Consider the following 22,496-nt stretch of genomic DNA (forward strand, 5'->3'; position numbering starts at 1 on the left):
ACAAAGAAGGAGACTACATAATGATCAAGGGATCGATCCAATAAGAAGATATAACAATTGTAAATATTTGTGAACCCAACATAGGAGCACCTCAGTACCTTAGGCAAATGCTAACAGCCATAGAAGGGGAAATTGACAGTAACACAATCATAGTAGGGGACTTTAAAACCCCACTTTCACCAATGGACAGATCATCCAAAATGAAAATAAATAAGGAAACACAAGCTTTAAATGATATTAAACAAGATGGACTTAATTGATATTTATAGGACATTCCATCCCCAAACAACAGAATACACTTTCTTCTCAAGTGCTTATGGAATGTTCTCCAGGATAGACCATATCTTGGGTCACAAATCAAGCCTTGGTAAATTTAAGAAAATTGAAATCCTATCAAGTATCTTTTCTGCCCACAGTGCTCTGAGACTAGATATCAATTACAGGAAAAAATCTGTAAATAATACACACGCATGGAGGCTAAACAATACACTACTAAATAACCAAGAGACCACTGAAGAATTCAAAGAGGAAATCAAAAAATACCTAGAAAAAATGACAATGAAAACACGAAGACCCGAAACCTGTGGGATACAGCAAAAAGCAGTTCTAAGAGGGAAGTTTATAGCAATACAATACTACCTCAAGGAACAAGAAACATCTCAAATAAACAACCTAACCTTACACCTAAATCAAACAGAGGAAGAAGAACAAAAAACTCCCCAAAGTTAGCACAAGGAAAGAAATCATAAAGATCAGATCAGAAATAAATGAAAAAGAAATGAAGGAAACAATATCAAACATCAATAAAACTAAAAGCTGGTTCTTTGAGAAGATAAACAAAATTGATAAACCACTAGTTAGACTCATCAAGAAAAAAAGGGAGAGGACTCAAATCAATAGAATTAGAAATGAAAAAGGAGAAGTGACAACTGACACTGCAGAAATACAAAAGAATCATGAGAGATTACTACAGGCAGCTATATGCCAATAAAATGGACAACCTGGAAGAAATGGACAAATTCATAGAAAAGCACAACCTTCCGAGACTGAACCAGGAAGAAATAGAAAATATAAACAGACCAGTCACAAGCACTGAAATTGAAACTGTGATTAAAAATCTTCCAAAAAACAAAAGCCCAGGACCAGGTGGCTTCACAGGCGATTTTTATCAAACATTTATAGAAGAGCTGACACCTATCCTTCTCAAACTCTTCCAAAATATAGCAGAGGGAGGAACACTCCCAAACTCATTCTACGAGGCCACCATCACTCTGATACCAAAACCAGACAAAGATGTCACAAAAAAAGAAAACTAAAGACCAGTATCTCTGATGAACATAGATGCAAAAATCTGTAACAGAATGCTAGCAAACAGAATCCAGCAGCACATTAAAAGGATCATACACCATGATCAAGTGGAGTTTATCCCAGGAATGCAAGGATTCTTCATTATACACAAATCAATCAATGTGATACACCATATTAACAAATTGAAGGATAAAAGCCATATGATAATCCCAATAAATGCATAAAAAGCTTTTGACAAAATTCAACACCCATTTATGATAAAAACCCTGCAGAAAGTAGTCATAGAGGGAACCTACCTCAACATAATAAAGGCCATATATGACAAACCCACAGCCAACATCGTTCTCAGTGGTGAAAAACTGAAAAGATTTCCACTAAGATCAGGAACAAGACAGGGTTGCGCACTCTCACGACTATTATTCAACATAGTCTTGGTCACAGCAGTAAGAGAAGAAAAAGAAATAAAAGGAATCCAAATCGGAAAGGAAGAAGTAAAACTGTCACTGTTTGCAGATGACATGATACTATACATAGAGGATCCTAAAGATGCTACTAGAAAACTACTAGAGCTAATCAATGAATTTGGTAAAGTAGCAGGATACAAAATTAATGCACAGAAATCTCTTGCATTCCTATAAACTAATGATGAAAAATCTGAAAGAGAAATTAAGGACACTCCCATTGACCATTACAACAAAAAGAATAAAATACCTAGGAATAAACCTACCTAAGGAGACAGAAGACCTGTATGCAGAAAAGTATAAGACACTGATGAAAGAAATTAAAGATGATACAAACAGTGGAGAGATATACCATATTCTTGGATTGGAAGAATTAACATTGTGAAAATGACTCTATTACCCAAAGCAATCTACAGGATCAGTGCAATCCCTTTCAGACTACCAATGACATTTTTCACAGAACTAGAACAAAAATTTCACAATTTGTATGGAAACACAAAAGACCCCGAATAGCCAAAGCAATCTTGGGAAAGAAAAACGGAGCTGGAGGAATCAGGCTCCCTGACTTCAGACTGTACTGCAAAGCTACAGTAATCAAGACAGTATGGTACTGGCACAAAAACAGAAATATAGATCAATGGAATAGGATAGAAAGCCCAGAGATAAACCCACGCACCTATGGTCAACTAATCTATGACCAAGGAGGCAAAGATATACAATGGAGAAAAGACAGTCTCTTCAATAAGTGGTGCTGGGAAAACTGGACAGCTACATGTAAAAGAATGAAATTAGAACATTCCCTAACACCATACACAAAAATAAAGTCAAAATGAATTAGAGACCTAAATGTAAGATCGGACACTATAAAACTTTTAGAGGAAAACAGGCAGAACACTCTATGAAATAAATCACAGCAAGATCCTTTTTGACCCACCTCCTAGAGAAATGGAAATAAAAACAAAAATAAACAAATGGGACCTAATGAAACTTCAAAGCTTTTGCACACCAAAGGAAACCATAAACAAGACCAAAAGACAACCCTCAGAATGGGAGAAAATATTTGCAAACAAATCAACAGACAAAGGATTAATCTCCAAAATATATAAACAGCTCATGCAGCTCAATATTAAACAAACAACCCAATCCAAAAATGGGCAGAAGACCTAAATAGACATTTCTGCGAAGAAGACATACAGATGGCCAAGAAGCACATGAAAAGCTGCTCAACATCACTAATTATTAGAGAACTGCAAATCAAAACTACAATGAGGTATCACCTCACACCAGTCAGAATGGCCATTATCAAAAAATTTATAAACAATAAATGGTGGAGAGGGTGTGGAGAAAGGGGAACCCTCTTGCACTGTTGGTGGGAATGTAAATTGATACAGCCATGGAGAACAGTATGGAGGTTCCTTAAGAAACTAAAAACAGAACCACCATATGACCCAGCAATCCCACTACTGGGTATATACCCTGAGAAAACCATAATTCAAAAAGAGTCATGTACCAAAATGTTCATTGCAGCACTATTTACAATAGCCAGCACATGGAAGCAACCTAAGTGTCCATTGACAGATGAATGGATAAAGAAAATGTGGCACATATATACGATGGAATATTACTCAGCCATAAAAAGAAATGAAATCGAGTTATTTGTGGTGAGTGAATGGACCTAGAGTCTGTCATACAGTGAAGTAAGTCAGAAAGAAAAAAGCAAATACCGTATGCTAACACATATATATGGAATCAAAAAAAAAAAAAGTTCAGAGGAACCTAGGGCAGGACAGGGATAAAGACGCAGTTGTAGAGAATGGACTTGAGGCCATGGGGAGGGAGAAGGGTAAGCTGGGACGAAGTGAGAGAGTAGCACTGATATACACACACTACCAAAAACATAGCTAGTGAGCAGCAACTGCATGGCACAGGGAGATCAGCTCAGTGCTTTGTGGTCACCTAGAGGGGTGGGATAAGGAGGTTGGGAGGGAGATGGAAGAGGGAGGGGATATACGTATGCATATAGCTGATTCACTGTGTTGTACAGCAGAAACTGACACAACATTATAAAGCAATTATACTCCAATAAAGATGTTAAAATAAATAAGTTAATTAACAGAAATACTGTATTCAAAAAGGTGTTTGGTTATTTGAATGTTATGTTTTTTGGTAATGTTCACTTCGTTACTCAGTTGGTAGTAATTTAGTGCTCTTCTAGGATGAGTAAAGAGAACTTCAGTACTATAGGATCTAAAGTTTCAGTGGCCCCGCTCTTTCCTCCATACATTGGTTATAAAGATCACCAGAGAACAATTGTGTCACCATTATTTTACTTCATCGATTGATTTATTTTATCTTATTTCTACGATTATGAAAACAGTACACGCTCATTGCAGAGAACATGAAAAAATATAACGAAGTTTTGAAAAAATTACCTTACTTACCTTTCAAAGAGAATCACTGTTAACATTTCAGTGTTACAGTATTTTCATTTTTATAATCATAATTTTTAACATAGTTGCAATCATGTTACATGTGCAGTTTTGTAGATTCCTTTATTCATTTAGATAATCACCTAAAAATGTTTATTAAAATATTTAGTAAATTTTATATAGTTATTGTAAACACATTTTACTAATTGAATAATATTTTATGATATAAAATTACATTATTAATTTTCTATTCTCCAAACATTATATATGAGGTCATTCAAAAATTTTCTTTCAAATAGCAGTACAGTTAACTATTTTAAGTATAAATTATATCTTTAGACTGTATTGCATTTCAAGGTAAAGAATTCTTCCACCAATGCTGTAGCCTTTTTAGTGTTTAACCCTCAGCCAAATTTTCCAGCTCTTTCTGTAAATGTATCCTATGCTTCCATTATATTGAAATTACAGTTATTGAATGTACTATGTTTGCTTTTTTGATTAAGTTGTTTTCATTTCCTAGATTTTTCTACTTCTCTTCCAGCTCCCTCTCCCTACACGTCCTCTCTCCTCATCTCCCAATTCTCTGCCTTATCTGCCTTATAAACTACTCATCCTTTAATGCTCAGTACAAAGCCAGCAAGGCCATCTGAAAAGACTTCTCTGACTTTCTCTGGTGTGTGTGCCTTGCCCCCTATGCCATCATCAGCCAATATTCTCATCCTTGTTCACCCTCAGCACCTGGTACATAATCAGGCTGAGATAGATGAATTTTCCATTTAATAGGTAAAAAATGGCTTAATAGTAGCAATTTCATATGGTTCCACGTAATACATACACGTATCTGTGATGTTCTAACTGAACTGCATTTCTTTCTCTACCATTAGACTGTGTCAGCTCCTGACACATAGTAGGTCTTTGGACATTTGACATTCTTTTGAACTGTCTTTTGATGTTTTCAACACGTCTGCCTTTTTCTCTGCTGAGGCACCCAGAACACTAATTTTCATATAACAGGCATTAAGTATATATTTATCAAGTGAATGATGAATAAACAAACTTTATGCCAATTTGTTTTTTATAATTATGAATAGATGAGAGGTGTCTTTTTTTTTAATTTTCCTGAAGTTGAAGGCAGATTGTTTAATTTTAGTTCTCTCAACTTCACTGTTTTTTAAAAATAAATCCAGTTATCTCATCCTTTAATCATTTGGTTGCTTAATAATATCATCTCAAGCTTTTCCTTGTCATTTTTTTCAAACAGATAGAATAATGCCAAACACAATGCTCTGTAGATTTAACCAATGTGTCTTGTGAAAAGAGATGACATCCCTGATCTTTCGTGTCCTAGACTCATCAAAACTTCAAACATAATTGCTTCCCTCTTGGCACTTTCAGAGTGATGCCTGAGAATTATCAAAAGCATATCTGCAGAACTTTCCTGTCCCCTGGACAGCAAGCATTCCCACCTCTGTGCTGTTAGTTAGTAATCCAAGAGCAGATTGTTCTGTTTACTGGTAAACTATCTAGTCCTGACATTTTCTTCCTTCTTCCTCTCGTTGCCTAAGTTGGGGCCATTTTGAATCCCATAGCTGTAAGCTCTAAAGAGTAAACAGAAGATGAAAATAAATGCCACTTCTTTTCCAGGTGCTGTTGCTATTTTGCTAACATCTTGGCTATTATGTAATGAGGAAAATACTGAAACAAATCACAAAAATGTGGATTATATCTGTATTTCACCTATTCTGCTTCTTCTGTAGTGAATGGTTGTTCATTTAAGGTGGTTAATGCAAATGGGAAGACAATTACCAGAGGGAAAAGGGTGCCTTCTGTTCTCCCTGAGGTTGGTCCTAACACTAATAATTATGAGAGAAGAGTGAAGCCATCACGAGTCAAGCTTCGTGTCTATCCCTTATTCATTTATGAACTGTCAGACCCTTGTTAGCCCTGTTTTGCCCCTCCATATGGTGATAGATGGCTGGCAGGGATTTCACCAGAGGCAACAGATGGGCAAGCATTTTTGTGTTATTTTTATGACTCTATTTAATTGCATAGATAAAATTGAGTTTTACCTTTTAACCACATAAGTTCCTTCCCTTGCCATTTTATGCTTGTAGAGCAAATGTGAGTGGGTTTCATCTTGGTATTCTATGTTTTTAAAAGTCAGGCTTAAACTCTAGTTGTGTCTTCCAGGTGGTGAGATTGGCCTGGTGCCTTGTTTTGACACCATAACGTTGGTAGTTTCGGACACAGAAGCTGGCCCTTTTGTGAATGGACCTCATCCATCTGTTCCTCGTCGTGAGTCCTTTCCAGTGTATGATCTCAACATCACAGTGTATCCGGTGGACAACCAATCACCTTCAATTGCAATAGGTGACAATTTTTTCTTTTAAAGTTCTATTATTTCACCTAGTGTCATACCCATGGTCCAGTGAAATGATGCACTTTACATATAGTCAAAATAGAAAACCACCATACAGAATTGCTTCCAATAATTGCCTCAGTACAAATTTGTGGAAACCCCCTGATCTATGAAAGATTACAGGGCAAAAAAATTTACTTGTTTAAAAATTTAGATATATCTGAGGGACCTTCAAGATGGTGGAGGAGTAAGACGTGGAGATCACCTTCCTCCCCACAAATACTTCGGGAATACATCTACATGTGGAACAACTCCTATAGAAAACCTACTGAATGCTGGCAGAAGAACTCAGACTTCCCAAAAGATGCCCTCAAGGCGACCTACACGCAGAGGCGGGGCCAAATCCAAAGCTGAGCCCCTGGGAGCTGTGAGAACAAAGAAGAGAAAGGGAAATCTCTCCCAGCAGCCTTAGGAGCAGCGGATTAAATCTCCACAACCAACTTGATGTACCCTGCATCTGTGGAATACCTGAATAGACAACGAATCATCCCAAAATTGAGGCAGTGGATGTTGGGAGCAACTGTAGACTTGGGGTTTGCTTTCTGCATCTAATTTGTTTCTGGTTTTATGTTTATCTTAGTTAAGTATTTAGAGCTTATTATCATTGGTAGATTTGTTTATTGATTTGGTTGCTCTTTCCCTCTTATATATATATATATATATACATATATATATTTTTATCCTTTTTCTGTTTTTGTGAGTGTGTATGTGTATGCTTCTTTCTGTGATTTTGTCTCTATAGCTTTTGTCTCTATAGCTTTGCTTTTACCATTTGTCCTAGATTCTGTCTGTCTGTTGTTTTTTTTTTTTTTTTGCATAGTTTTTAGCACTTGTTATCATTGGTGGATTTGTTTTTAGATTTGGGTGTTCTCGTTTTTCTTTTTATTACTTTTTTATTTTTTTAATTTTTAATAATATTTTTTATTTTATTATTTTCTTTCTTTCTTTCTTTTTTTTTTTTTTTGGTCCCTTTTCTTCTGAGCTGTGTGGCTGACAGGGTCTTGGTGCTCCGGCCTGAGCCTCTGAGGTGGGAGAGCTGAGTTCAGGACATTGGTCCACCAGAGACCTCCTGGCTCCATGTACTATCAAATGGTGAAAGCCCTCCCAAACATCTCCATCTCAATGCTAAGACCTAGTTCCACTCAACACCAGCAAGCTACAGTGCTGGATACACCATGCCAAACAACTAGCAAGACAGGAACACAACCCCACCCATTAGCAGAGGGGCTGCCTAACATCATAATAAGGTCACAGACACCCAAAAACACACCACCGGATCCGGTCCTGCCCACCAGAAAGACAAGATCCACTATCATCCACCAGAACACAGGCACCAGTCCTCTCCACCAGGAAGCCTACACAACCCACTGAACCAACCTTAGCCACCAGGAGCAGATACCAAAAGCAACGGGAATTACGAACCTACAGCCTGCGAAAAGGAGACCCCAAACAAAGTAAGTTAAGTAAAAAGAGGAGACAGAGAACACACAGCAGATGAAGGAGCAAGGTAAAAACCCACCGGACCAAACAAATGAGGAAGAAATACGCAGTCTACCTGAAAAAGAATTCAGAATAGTGATAGTAAAGATATCCAAAATCTAGGAAATAGAATGGAGAAAATACAAGAAACGTTTCACAAGGACATAGAAGAACGAAAGAGCAAACAAACAATGATGAACAACACAATAAATGAAAGTAAAAATTCTCTGGAAGGAATCAATAGCAGAATAACTGAGGCATAAGGACAGATACGTGACCTGGAAAATAAAATAGTGGAAATAACTACTGCAGAGCAGAATAAAGAAAAAAGAATGAAAAGAATTGAGGACAGTCTCAGAGACCTCTGGGAAAACATTAAATGCACAAACATTTGAATTATAGGGGTCCCAGAAGAAGAAGAGAAAAAAAAAGGGTCAGAAAACATTTGAAGAGATTATAGTAGAAAACTTCCCTAATATGGGAAAGGAAATAGTCAATCAAGTCCAGGAAGCACAGAGAGTCCCATACAGGATAAATCCAAGGAGAAACATGTCAAGAGACATATTAATCAAACTATCAAAAATTAAATACAAAGCAAAAAATATTAAAAGCATCAAGGGAAAAGCAACAAATAACATACAAGGGAATCCCCATAAGGTTAACAGCTGATCTTTCAGCAGAAACTCTGCAAGCCAGAAGGGAGTGGCAGGACATATTTGAAGTGATGAAAGAGAAAAACCTACAACCAAGATTACTCTACCCAGCAAGGATCTCATTCAGATTTGATGGAGAAATTAAAACCTTTACAGACAAGCAAAAGCTAAGAGAATTCAGCACCACCAAACCAGCTTTACAACAAGTGCTAAAGGAACTTCTCTAGGCAGGAAGCACAAGAGAAGGAAAAGACGTACTATAACAAACCCAAAACAATTAAGAAAATGGCAATAGGAACATACATATCGATAATTACCTTAAATGTAAATGGGTTAAATGCTCCAACCAAAAGACATAGACTGGCTGAATGGATACAAAAACAAGTCCCATATAAATACTGTCTACAAGAGACCCACTTCAGACCTAGGGACACATACAGACTGAAAGTGAGGGGATGGAAAAAGTTATTCTGTGCAAATGGAAATCAAAAGAAAGCTGGTGTAGCAAATCTAATATCAGACAAAATAGATAGCTAGTGGGAAGCAGCTGGATAGCACAGGGAGATCAGCTCAGTGCTTTGTGACCACTTAGAGGGGTGCGATAGGGAGGGTGGGAGGGAGACACAGAGGGAGGGGATCCGGGGATATATGTATATGTATAGCTGATTCACTTTGTTGTACCACAGAAACTAACACACCATTGTAAAGCAATTATACTCCAATAAAGATGTTAAAAAAATATTTAGATAAATCCGTGGAGAGAGAATGCAAGTATGTGTGTGTGTGTATGTGTGTGTGTATGTGTGTGTGTATCTGTGTGTGTGTGCACACACTTGGGAATGAAGACAACATTGCAATCCTCAGATATTCTGGTTTTATTTCACGTGGGAAAATATCATTTGCCTGCTGGAGAGCCAATAATTTATTTTATCCATAATTTCTATTAGAATTGAGTGAGTATATTAGCGAGACCATTTATATATACTTGACCTTATTTGCTTTTTAGAAAGTCATCTCTTCATAGGCATTGTGTATATGTTCTGTGTCTCAAAAAAAAATGCAAACATATGTATGAATGTTATTATAATTTGCAAAGTATCTCCTAAGCAATGTTCTGGGGAGGAAGCATTATCCCTGCAGAATAATTAAGCACCAAGGCATGAAAAAATGTTCATTATGAGCAATTCATAATAGTTCTCAGGCAATTAATGCTCTGACAAACAGAGGCAACAACTGATCTTGAGGAGTACATAGACCACATTTAGTGACTTATCATTAAAACAGTTTGGCAATTCTTAGTTTCATTTGTCACTTCTGTAGACACAAGGGAAATCAGAGTTCCTTGAGAGTGACTAAAGGGCTGTACTGAAGCATTTAGTATTTCTGCTCTCTTTCTATTATTGTCTGGCTTGCTTATACAAGAAAAAAATATAATTCCGTTAAGTCAAATTAAATTCCCCCCATTACCCCTGAATATATTCACTGTAAGGAGAGTTATGCCAAAGGAAATGACTATCTCCCATGGAAGTATATTTGCATGTAGGATGCTTCTATGAATTGGAATTTCAATCACTCCCTTTTGTTCTCACTATTCTGATTAGAGGATTTCACACTAAGTCATAATTGTGTTATTATTTGTATGCAGGTACCATCTTCTTTGTAGATGAGGGTTTCTCAGCAGCCCTTACTGTTAACCATTTGTCTGCCACTGATGCCGACACTGCAGCAGATGACTTGGAATTTGTTTTGGTTGCTCCTCCCCAGTTCGGCTACCTTGAAAACACACTACCTTCTGCAGGTTTTGAAAAAAGCAATATGGGCATCAGCATAGGTAAGTCATGGCTTTGTGTCCAGCAATAATTAGCCTGTGTTTGTGACTGATTGGTTAGAACATGTTTAATAACTGGGTTAGGACTTCAGAAATGTTCAAAGTACTGTATATACTCAAGGAATTATTATTATTACCAATACTTTTGAGTATTATTGTTTTTCATTCTAATTTTTCATTTAAAATTTCCCCATGTATGGGAGTTTACGTCAAAATAAATGGAGATTTCACTTATGAAAACTATAAGAATAAATATTGAAGAAATAATGTTTTTAAAAGTCCTGATAGCAACACAGAATTCTGTGATAGAATAAATCTGGTGGAGCTCACTGGTCTCATTCTCACAGTTTTTTTAAACACTTTTAAAAGATATGGGCAGAAAAGATTAGGAAACATACCATGGAAATGTTGAAGGTAATGACATTAATTTTGAAAGCAAAATGCCTCTCAGATACTGAAATATCTCTGGTATTTCAGCCAAAAAGAAAACAACCAAAACAAAAACAGACACCAAAAACACAGTTGTCCAAAGGCACCACTTTAGAGTTATTCTCTAAGCACCTTTTGGGGTACATCTATCTTAAATATGAGAGAATCTGGGTTTAAGATTAATTGCATTAATAGAGTGACTGAATGAATAGAAAAATAAAAGACCCAACTATATGCTGCCTACAAGAAACTCACTTCAGCTTCAAGGACATACATAGGCCTAAAATGAAGGGAAGGAAAAAGATATTCCATGCAAATGGAAACCAAAAGAGAGTAAGGTAGATATACTTATAATAGACAAAAGAGGCTTTAAGTCAAAACTGTAACAAGAGACAAAGAAGGTCATTACATAATGATAAAGTCTTAATTCATCAAGAGGATATAATAACTGTAAATGTATATGCACACAACATTGGAACACCTAAATATATGAAGCAAATACTAATAGATTTGAAGAGGATAATACACAACAATACAATAATAGTAGGGACCTCAGTACCCCAATTTCAACAATGGATAGATCATCCAGATGGAAAATCAATAAGGAAACATTAGACTTGAACTATATGTTAGACCAAATGAACTTAACAGACATATACATACATTCCATCCAACAAAAGCAGAATAAACATTCTTCTCAAGTGCACATGAAACATTCTCCAGGATAGATCATGTCATGAGTCAACAAACAAGTCTTAGCAATTTAAAAAGATTGAAATTGTACCAACTATCTTTTTTGACCACAATGGTATGAAATTAAAATCAATAACAGGAGGTAACTAGAAAATTCACAAATATGTGAAAATTAAGCAACACACTTCTGAACAACCAATGGGTCAAAGATTAAATTTAAAAATCTTAAATAAAAATGGAAACACAACACACTAAAATATATGGGATGCAGCAAAAGCAGTGCTAAGAGGAAAATTTTATAGTGATAAATGCTACATTAAAAAAGTAAATCAACTAGAACTAGAAAAACAAAAACAAACTAAGCCCAGGTTTAGCAGAAAGAAGGTGATAACAAAGACCAGAGCAGAAACAGAGAACAGAAAAATAGAAGAGATTAATGAAACTGAATTGATTTTTTAAAAGATAAATGAAATTGGCAAACTTCTAGCTAGACTTAACAAGAAGAAAAGAGAACTCAAATAAATAAAATCTGAAATGAAGGAAGAAACATTACAACTAATACAGAGGATCATAAGAGACTACTCTGAACAATTATACACCAACAAATTGGACAACATAGGAACATAAAACTTACCAAGTCTGGATCATGAAGAAATTAAAAATCTGAACAGACCAATAATCAGTAAATAGATTTAATCAGTAATCCAAAACCTCCCAAGTAAGAAAAGCCCAAGATCAGATGGCTTCACAGGTGATTTCTACCAAACATTTAAAGAAGAGTTAGCGCTCATTTTTCTCAAACTCTTCCAAAAAAAATGAAGAGGAGGGAATGCTTCCAAACTCATTTTACAAGGCTAGTATTACCCTGATACCAAAGACAGATAAAGATACTACAAGAAAAAAAAACTACAAATCAATATCTTTGATGAATATAGATGCAAAAATTCTCCACAAAGCAATAACAAACTGAATTCAACAGCACATTAAAAGGATCACACAACATGATCAAGTGGGATTTATATCTGTGATGCAAGGGTAGTTCAGCATATGCAAATCAATAAATGTGATACACCACATTGATAGAATGAAAGACAAACATCCTATGATCATCTCTATAGGTGCAGAAACAAACATTTAACAAATTTCTACATCCTTTTAAGATTAAAAACTCTCAACAAATTGTGTATAGAAGGAACATACCTCAACATAATAAAGCCTGTATATGCAGAACCCACAGCTGGCATCATAGTCAACAGTGAAAGGTTGAAAATTTTCCCTCTAAGATAAGGAACAAGACAGAGGTGCCCACCCTTATCATGCCTATTCAGTATAGTACTGAAAGTCATAGTCAGAGCAATTAGGCAAGAAAAAGAAATAAAGGATGTCAAATCAGAAAGGAAGAAGTAAAATGTTTCTGTTTGCTGATGATATGATATATAGAAATTCCTAAAGACTTCACCAAAAACTGTTAGAACTAATCAACAAATTCAATAAAGTTTCAGGGTACAAAATCAACATACAAACATCAGTTGTATTCCTATACACGAACAATAAGCTATCCGAAAAAGAAATAGAGAAAACAATCTCATTTATTATAGCATCAAAAACAATAAAATATTTAGGAATAATTTTAACCAAGGAAGTGAAAGATTTATATGCCAAGAACCATAAGACATAGAATTGATGTCTTGATGAAAGACACTGAAGAAGACACAAATGGAAAGACATCCCATGTTCATGGATTGAAAGAGTTAATATTGTTAAAATGTCCATACCGCCCAAAGCTATCTATAGATTCAGTGCAATCCCTATCAAAATCCCAATGGCATTTTTTACAGAAATAGAACAAACAATCCTAAAATTTGTATGGAACCACAAAAGACCTCAGATAGCCGAAGCCATCTTGAGAAAGAAGAACAAAGCTGGAGGCATCACACCTCCTGATTTCAAGCTATTATTACAAAGCTATCGTAAACAAAGCAGTATGGTATTAGCATAAAAACAAGCACATAGATCAATAGAACAGAATAGAGAGCCTAGAAATTAATTTTTAATGAAGGAGCCAAGAATATACAATGGGCAAAGCACAGTCTCTTTGAGAAGTGGTGTCGGGAAAAATGGACAGCCACATGCAAAAGAATAAAACTGGACTACTATCTTATGACACAACAAAAATTAGCTCAAAATGGATTAAAGACTTGAACATAAGACATGAAACCATAAAACTCCTAGAAGACAACATAGGCAGTAAGCTCCTTGACATGGGTCTTGATGATGATTTTTTTAATTTGACACCAAAAGCAATGGCAAAAAAGCAAAAATCAACAAGTGGGACTACATTAAACTAAAATGCTTCTGCACAGAAAGAGAAACAATCAACAAAATGAAAAAGTTACCTATAGAAAGGGAGAAAATATTTGCAAACCATATATCTGGTAGGAGATCAATATCTAATATATATAAATTACTCATACAACTCAATACAGAAAGCCCAAACAATCTGATTGAAAAATGGGTAGAGGACTTGAGTAAACATTTTTCTGGAGAAGATGTACAAATGGTGGAACAGGTACATGGAAAGGTGTTCATCATCCCTAATCATCAGGGAGATGCCAGTTAAAACCACAATGATATATCATCTCCCACCTGTTAGAATGGCTATTATCAAAATGGTAAGAGATAACAAATGCTGGCGAGGATGTGGAGAAAAGGGAACTCTGGTGCACCGTTAGTTGGGAATGTAAATTGGTACAATCACTATGGAAGTTCCTTAAAAAATTAAAAATAGAACTTCCGTATGATTCAGCACTTCCACTTCTGGGTGTATATCCAAAGAGAATGAAAACAGGATATCAAAGACATATCTGCACTCACATATTCATTAGAGGATTATTCATAATAGCTAACATATGGAAACAACCTAAATGTCCATTGATGGATGAATGGACAAAGAAAATGTGGTGTATATATATATATATATATATATATATACACACACACACACACACACACACACATACATACATTAGGATATTATTCAGCCATGAAAAAGAAAGAAATGCTGCCATTTGCAACAACACGGATGGACCTCTGAGAGCATTATAGTAAGTGAAATTCATCAGACAAAGACCAATACTGTACAGTCTCACTTATATGTGGAATCTAAAAATATTGAACTCATAGAAACAGAGAGTAGAATAGTGGTTGCCAGGTGCTGAGGGTAAGGGTGAGGAGTTGCAGGAGATGCTGGTTGAAGGCTACAAACTTTCAATTATAAAATGAATAAATTCTGGGTATCTAAGGTATAGCATGATGACTATAATTAACAATACTTATTATACACTTGAAAGTTGCTTTCAGAGTAGAGCTTTGATGTTCTCATCATATCAACAACAGCAAAATAGTAGTTGTATGAGGTGAATGATATGTTAATTAACCTTATTGTGATAAACACTTTGTGGTATAGAATGTTTCAAATCAACACGTCATACACCTTAAACTCACACGACAATATGTGCATTATGTCTCAATAAAGTCGGAAGAAAGAAAGATTAATTGCATTAAAGTTTATGCAGTTTCTCCTGTGACTCATACACAACACAGAGCATTTTTATCTTTTGATGTAAGGCAATGTCAGAATACCAAAATAACAGGTCAGTTAATTCCATTCATTCCTACCAGTTGATATGTAGTCAAGTAGGCAGATGATTGATGGACTCTTGTTTTGCCTTTATATGAAAGAGATGGTTCCTTTCTTGTTCAAGCATGACAAGAACTGCTCACACAGGAACACTGGTTTTAATCAAGGGAAGGAAAGTCTCTCTGACATTCATTCCAAGTATATAAAGAATGGTCATGAAGTTCCTATAATCCTAGTTAGCAGTTATTGCCCTTCCGTTCTCCATGAAAATTTTAATTGTTCCTTATAATTTACGGATATCTGTTTTTATGTTGATGGTTATAGTGATTATAGCAGCCCCTGAAGCTGATTGTTAGGTCAACTGCTATGACCTCTTATTTCCTCTGCTGAGAAATAGGCTATCGGATTAAGGATTAAGGACCAGTAACTTGGAAAAAAACGTTTTTCTTATTTATGTGCTCCATCTTGGTGTGCTCTAGCTTCGTTTCAGTGGAAAGACATGAAGGCTTTACACGTTAACTATGTGCAGTCCAGGCATCTGAGGATGGAACCAACAGCCGACCAGTTCATGGTGTATGTCACTGATGGGAAACGACGCTCCTTGGAGATACCATTTTACATTATAATCAACCCCACAAATGACGAAGCTCCTGATTTTATAGTGCGGAATGTTACTGTAAGAAAGATATCAGAATTTTCAATTTCTCTTTTATCATTTTCTAATTTTTATTTTCACCTAGCCCATTTACATTAGTCTATGTGCACTTAATACTTTAAGTTGATGAGAAGTAGAGAAGGCAGTAACCTGTTATGTAATGCAATCACTTGAAAAGTATTTTTCTAATAATAGTGATGTTGGTAATGATAATAATAATTGCTAACATATAACAATTGCATGGTTACAATTATAGTTGCATATATAGAGAATGTAGTACTTACTAGGCTGTAGGTACTATTCCAAACCCTTTACATGTATTCATATTGAATCCTCGCAGTAGGCTTTTAGAGTGATGGCATTATTATTGCCATTTAATAACTGCAAAAAATGAGGCTTAAGAGGTTAAGTTAGTGGCCCAAGATCACAGAGCTTGGAAGTAAGTAGCAAGCAGGGGATAGGCGCCCAGGTGCTCTGATTCCACAGAGTGCCCTCTTAACCAGTGCTATAATAGCAAGGGCTCTTAATTCGTGAATCACAGGCATCTTTTTTTATACAGCTATTTATAAAGATATATGAAATGAAAAAATACAATCTGGACCATTATTTTTATGCAGTTTGAAAATGTCTTTATATTATATAATAATATTTGTTAGTTTTATTTAAAAATTCAGACATACTTAAAATGGCCCAGCATATCACTGCTGAGACAACAACTGTTGTCTTAAAAAATAATAATAAATATCTATGGTTAAATAAGTTAGAATGTTGAGAAGCATACACAGTGAAGTATGAAATTCTCCCTCTTCAACAGCCCCTACCCATAGTCACTCCCCATCAGTTGAGGTTTTAGTAATTAATTTCCACAGAAATAATTTGTACACATGCCAGTGATATGTGTGTGTGTATATGATTTTTCTGTATGTTTTTACCTACAAATCAGGGATCATACTATACCCTACTCTCTACTTAAAAAAAAAAACCTTAATTACGTATATTGTAAATATTTTCATATCAGCATATAATCCTTTTTAAACAGTTCTAATGTTTATACAGTTATTTAAAACAGACATGCACATAGCAAATCCTGATTAAATGAATGAGCACAGGCTTTGGAGTAAGAGGGACCTGGTGTAGCTCTTTACTAGTTGTAGGGCCCTGGGTAAGTTATTTCTCTTTGTTTCTGTTTGCTCATCTGCAAAACGTGTATCAAATCTTCGTTTAGGGTAGCCATGACAATCATGATTGTCAGGCACATAGAAAACCCTTAATAAATAGGTGTCATTCATATTAGTCTTGTTATGTTTGTCATCTTTTTTCAGACATTGACCAAAGCACATATTATCTATTTTGAAACCATTATCTTGCCTTATTTTGCACTAAAAATCATCAAACTCTAAATGCAAAAGTCTTTATTTGATTTTAATTTCCTACTGAATCTTAATGGTATATGAAAGCCACCTCAGGATGAGACTTAAGAGCCAGTTCCTGCTTTTCCTCTTCTGTTGGCACATGGATTTCTCCAGAGGGCACTTCAGTAATTATGAGAGAGAGAAAAGAATTACAGATGATTCCTTCTATACCTACCTCTATTGTCTTGTATCTGTCTAAGACTGGGGTTTCTGAAATAATTAGGCCACTGGGAATTTGTCTCTTGCTCTTCTCTGAAAGCAATCATGCTTTTTTTTTTCCTGTGCATTCCTTAGAGAAGCTGTTGAAGAGTAACAAATATGGAGCCCCATGTGTTATTGGCAGAGCTGGCTTTAAGCTTCAAGTGATTTTTTAAAATAGTCATATTTATTTTGCCTTCTTGTGAAAAAGTGTATTTATTTTGTAGCTAGCTGGGCTTCCATCAAGTTGTGCTGCAACTTGCAAAGAAAAAATTGAGGTTTTAGTTTAAGTTATTATAATCCATTTCAAAGCTGTCTACTAGTGAGTTTCTGTATTTTACGTCTCTTGATCTAAACCTATTTTTTATAATCTCAATAAACAATTGAATGTGCAAAAAAGAGTCCCACATTTTTTCAATAAAATTTCCCAGTCATCTTGTGAATGAATTTAGCATTTTGTAAATAAGAAAGGTTGCCATACAGTGAGTCCAGGAGCCCCAAGCTTTATAAAGACAGATAATTAGAACATCTTTTTAAGTTGCTTTATGAAAGTTTTTGGAGAAAAAGGCAAATTATCATCAAAGATGATTCCCTAATTCTATCATTGTGTATTAAATTATGATGCCATCTCAGTTTTTAATAAGAAAACCAGCATAATTTTAGCCCAAATATCAGATATTATGATTCTTTTTTATGCACGTTCAGGGAAGAGTGGTTGCAGAAAGGCTCTCTTCAAAGTCCTTAAGAGAGGCTGAAGGGAAAGGCCATTTTCACAAATCTAAACCGTATGTCTTCTTCAAAGCTAAAATGTCCACTCAGCCACGAAGACATTCCTGGGCTCTTCCACTCTTTTGCACTTCTTGTTTATCCATATTTAGTAGCACTAGATATTTTCTTCCTTGTGTTATAGTTATTGATGGACAGGCCATCACATTCTCATCTGACTTTGATCCTTTAGAGTATTCGTATTCCCACAGCATCCAGTGAACTGCAAATGCCCAATAAGCACATGTTAAACTTATACACTCATATTATTTAGATCTTGCTATATTTCACAATAGGAAACAGAAATACTTCTTTGTTCCCTTGCTATGAGAAAAAGAAGATAAAGATGACTAAGCACCGTGTCAGTGGTACTAATGGTACTGATGGTTTTAAATAACTAGATCCTACATGAAATGAAAAACATTCAATTCTCTTTATGCTTAAAGGATTATGAAACCTGAAGTGGGGTGCAGGGTCGTTCAGGAAGATTAGAGGTGTGAAGACTGGGAAGAGATGAGGGACCCAGAATTAAAATATATTCTATCGTGCATCCAAAAGCATCCTCTCAACTGTTGTTGACTGTAATTGAAACATAGAAGGTTTTACTACAATGACAAAAGTTAAAAACACCTAATACCCCCAGTGTGCATAGCAGATATTTGTGCCATTTCTAAAACAGAAACGTAAGAATTATGAAAGCAACAAGGTCCAGGAGATTAAAATAACAGGTTAGGATCTGAAGGCAGGGTCTATACCTGGTGACTTCCAGAAAGCAAGCATCCTTTTGGTTGCTTTTTCCCCCAACCTTTGAGTTATGAAATATATATATGAGATTCTATGTATCTCTCCTTTAGTCCTTCATGTAAATAAAGTGCTTTGAAATCTTCAAAAGAAAAATGTGAGAAAGATTAATAGATTTGTTCTTGTCTTCGAAGATTAATAGATTTGTTCTTGTCTATTAATCTAATAGATTAATAGATTTGTCTTGTCTTATGAAATATATATATGAGATTCTATGTATCTCTCCTTTAGTCCTTCATGTAAATAAAGTGCTTTGAAATCTTCAAAAGAAAAATGTGAGAAAGATTAATAGATTTGTTCTTGTCTTCGAAGGTCACATTGAACCAGCAGTTTCTTTTTAGGACTCATTACACACACATCTCATGGAAAATTTGCATGGGTATCTTAAAATTATATAGGATATGTTAAAATTATTTTTTGAGCAGTTTGCCAAAAGAAAGACAGGTTTTATTTAGCATGCAGCTGACTTTCCTGTTTTTGTTTAGGTGTGTGAGGGTCAGATGAGAGAGCTGGATTCTTCCATCATTAATGCTGTTGACCGGGACATTCCCAAGGACCCCTTGCTGTTCAGTGTCACTCAGAAGCCACGTCATGGCCTCCTCATCAACGGGGTGTTTAGCAAAGACTTGCCTCAGTATAAGCAATCACCCAACCCTGGCCAGAAGCATGAACTTGTTTACAACTTTTCTATGGAACTTCTCAAGAATGGTATATCACGCTTCATTTCAGTTTGTTTGTTGTTGTTGATTTAATAATTTAACCCAGGAAAGATAATAATAAATCACAGAAAGAGGAAGTGAAGAAATGGCATTCACCTACATTCATTATCCCTCAAGGGTTTTCTCTGGGCTCTGGATTAATGCAGGGCATGAAGCCCCAGCTAGAGATAGTGGGTAATTGAAAAGGAAATAATATGTTTTCCTTCACTTTTCGAGCATCAATAAAAATGGTATTTGTGATTTTTGGTAGTTTACCCCAAGCTTTTTTTTTTTTTTGCGGTACGCGGGCCTCTAACTGTTGCGGCCTCTCCTGTTGCGGAGCACAGACTCCAGACGCGCAGGCTGAGCGGTCACGGCTCACAGGCCCAGCCACTCCGCGGCATGTGGGATCTTCCCGGACCGGGGCACGAACCCGTGTCCCCTGCATCAGCAGGCGGACTCTCAACCACTGCGCCACCAGGGAAGCCCTACCCCAAGCTTTTAATGTCATAATAAAAAAAATTTCTTTTTAAAACTATTGAGATTGTGGAACTAAATTGAAGAGATTTGTCTGCCCAAACATCCACATTTGAAACAAATATAGAACAAATATAATAACTCATTATTCTCTGAGGAGATAATTTGCCCTTTAAGGAAATGACACATTGGAATAGCAGCCTGAATTATTCTTTCATTACTCTTTCTGAAAAATTGATCTTATCCCATTTAACATATATATATAAATACTTTTAAATATTTGAGAAAAGTGTGTTGGCTCTAGAATCACTGCCTACTTGCATTCTCCTTCCTGCCCTGCCTTCATGTATTCGTTCACCCTGCCTGAGGGGTCCTTCCCTCTCCTTCCCCTGGCCACCCAGTACCAGCCTTCAGAACCAGTTCACTATCGACCTCCCTGTGGAGCCCACCTGCACACTCCAAACTCTTCCTTCTCTGTGTTTGATTTATCTAGCACTTGTTCCACATTTTTTTCTGTCTTTAAATTTTTCCTTTCCCCAACTAGAGCTCTCTGCCCCAAAGTTTATTTTGCAATAGTTGCACAATATCATATCATGTTTGAATTGAAAAAGCTAATTAACATACTTCTCAGTTTTTATCAATTGCAAAGAAAGAAATTCCAGAGCTTAAATGATGGTATTACCAAATGAATAACCCTGTGTAGGAAATAATACAATATATTGTTACAATATTTTCTTCAAATTTAAGGCCAAGGAAAAAGAAATAATAAATCAAATTTTACTCTCAGGAAAGTCAGTTTTTTGGGACTTCCCTGGTGGCGCACTAGTTAAGAATCTGCCTGCCAATGCAGGGGACATGGGTTCGATCCCTGGTCTGGGAAGATCTCACATGCCACGGAGCAACTAAGTCCGTGTGCCACAGCTACTGAGCCTGCATGCCACAGCTACTGAAGCCTGTGCGCCTAGAGCCTGTGCTCCGCAACAAGAGAAGGCACTGCAATGAGAAGCCCATGCACCACAATGAAGAGTAGCCCCTGCTTGCCGCAACTAGAGAAAGCCCGCGTGCAGCAATGAAGACCCAATGCAGCCAAAATAATATTCAGTTGTATGGACATACCACAATTTATTTATCCATTCATCAGTTGATGGACATTAGGGTCACTTCCACTCTTTTGACTATTATGAATGATGCTGTTATAAACATTCATGTACAAGTTTATTATATGGGTATATACTATATATTCATTTCTCTTGGCTATATATCTAGGAGTGGAATTGCTGGGTCATATGTAACTCTTTGTTTAACATTTTGAGGAACTGCCAAACTGTTTTCCAAAGTAGCTGTATCATTTTACATTTCTACCGGCAACATATAAGAATTCCATTTTCTCCACGTGCTCACCAACATTTGTTATTGTCTGTCTTTTTAATTATAGCCATCCTAGTGTGTGTGTGTGAAGTACTATCTCCTTGTGGTTTTGATTTCCATTTCCCTAATAGCTAGTGGTGTTGAGCATCTTTTCATAGGTTTTTTGGCTATTTATATATCTTCTTATATCTTCTTTGGGAAAATGTCTACACAGATCCTTTGCCCATTTTGTAACTGGGCTGTCTTTTACTATTGAGTTGTTAGAGTTCTTAATACATTCTGGATACTAGATCCTCCCTTATCAGGTATATGATTTGTAAATATTTTCTCCAGTTCTGTGGGTTGTCATTTTGCTCCCTTGATGGTTTCCTTTGGAGTTCAAATTATCTGTTTTTGTTGTCGTTTTGTTTTGTCACTTGTACTTTGTGTCTTATCTGCAAAACCATTGCCTAACCCAAAGTCACAAATGTTTTCTTCGAACAGCTTTTCTAGCTTAGCTCTTGGTGTTTAGGTCTATGACCCATTTTGAGTTAATTTTTGTATATAGTGTGAAGTAGGGATCCAATTACATTTTTTTGGCCTATGGATGTCCAGTTGTCCCAGCACTATTTATTGAAAGACTACTCTTTCCCCATTGAATGGTCTTGGTGCCCTTGATGAAAATCAGCTGATCAGATACGTATGAGCTAATTTCTGGGCTCTCTTTTATTAGGTTCCTCTGTATCTATTCTATGCCGGTACTACCCTATCTTGATTACTGTAGCTTTGCAGTAAGTTTTGAAA

The 22,496-nt window shown here is 36.0% G+C and overlaps 1 protein-coding gene across 1 annotated transcript in view; it reads left to right on the forward strand.

Moving 5' to 3' along the window:
• Nucleotides 1-22,496, forward strand: part of FREM1 (FRAS1 related extracellular matrix 1) — a 272,527-nt gene that overhangs the window by 163,037 nt on the left and 86,994 nt on the right. The window contains exons 20-23 of the mRNA XM_079926359.1: nucleotides 6,389-6,568; nucleotides 10,395-10,580; nucleotides 15,819-16,015; nucleotides 19,656-19,878. Coding sequence (XP_079782485.1) covers nucleotides 6,389-6,568; nucleotides 10,395-10,580; nucleotides 15,819-16,015; nucleotides 19,656-19,878 — 786 coding nt within the window. The remainder of the gene's footprint in view (nucleotides 1-6,388; nucleotides 6,569-10,394; nucleotides 10,581-15,818; nucleotides 16,016-19,655; nucleotides 19,879-22,496) is intronic.

The sequence above is a fragment of the Stenella coeruleoalba genome (assembly GCF_951394435.1).
Source record: "Stenella coeruleoalba genome assembly, chromosome: 7".
NCBI lineage: Eukaryota > Metazoa > Chordata > Mammalia > Artiodactyla > Delphinidae > Stenella > Stenella coeruleoalba.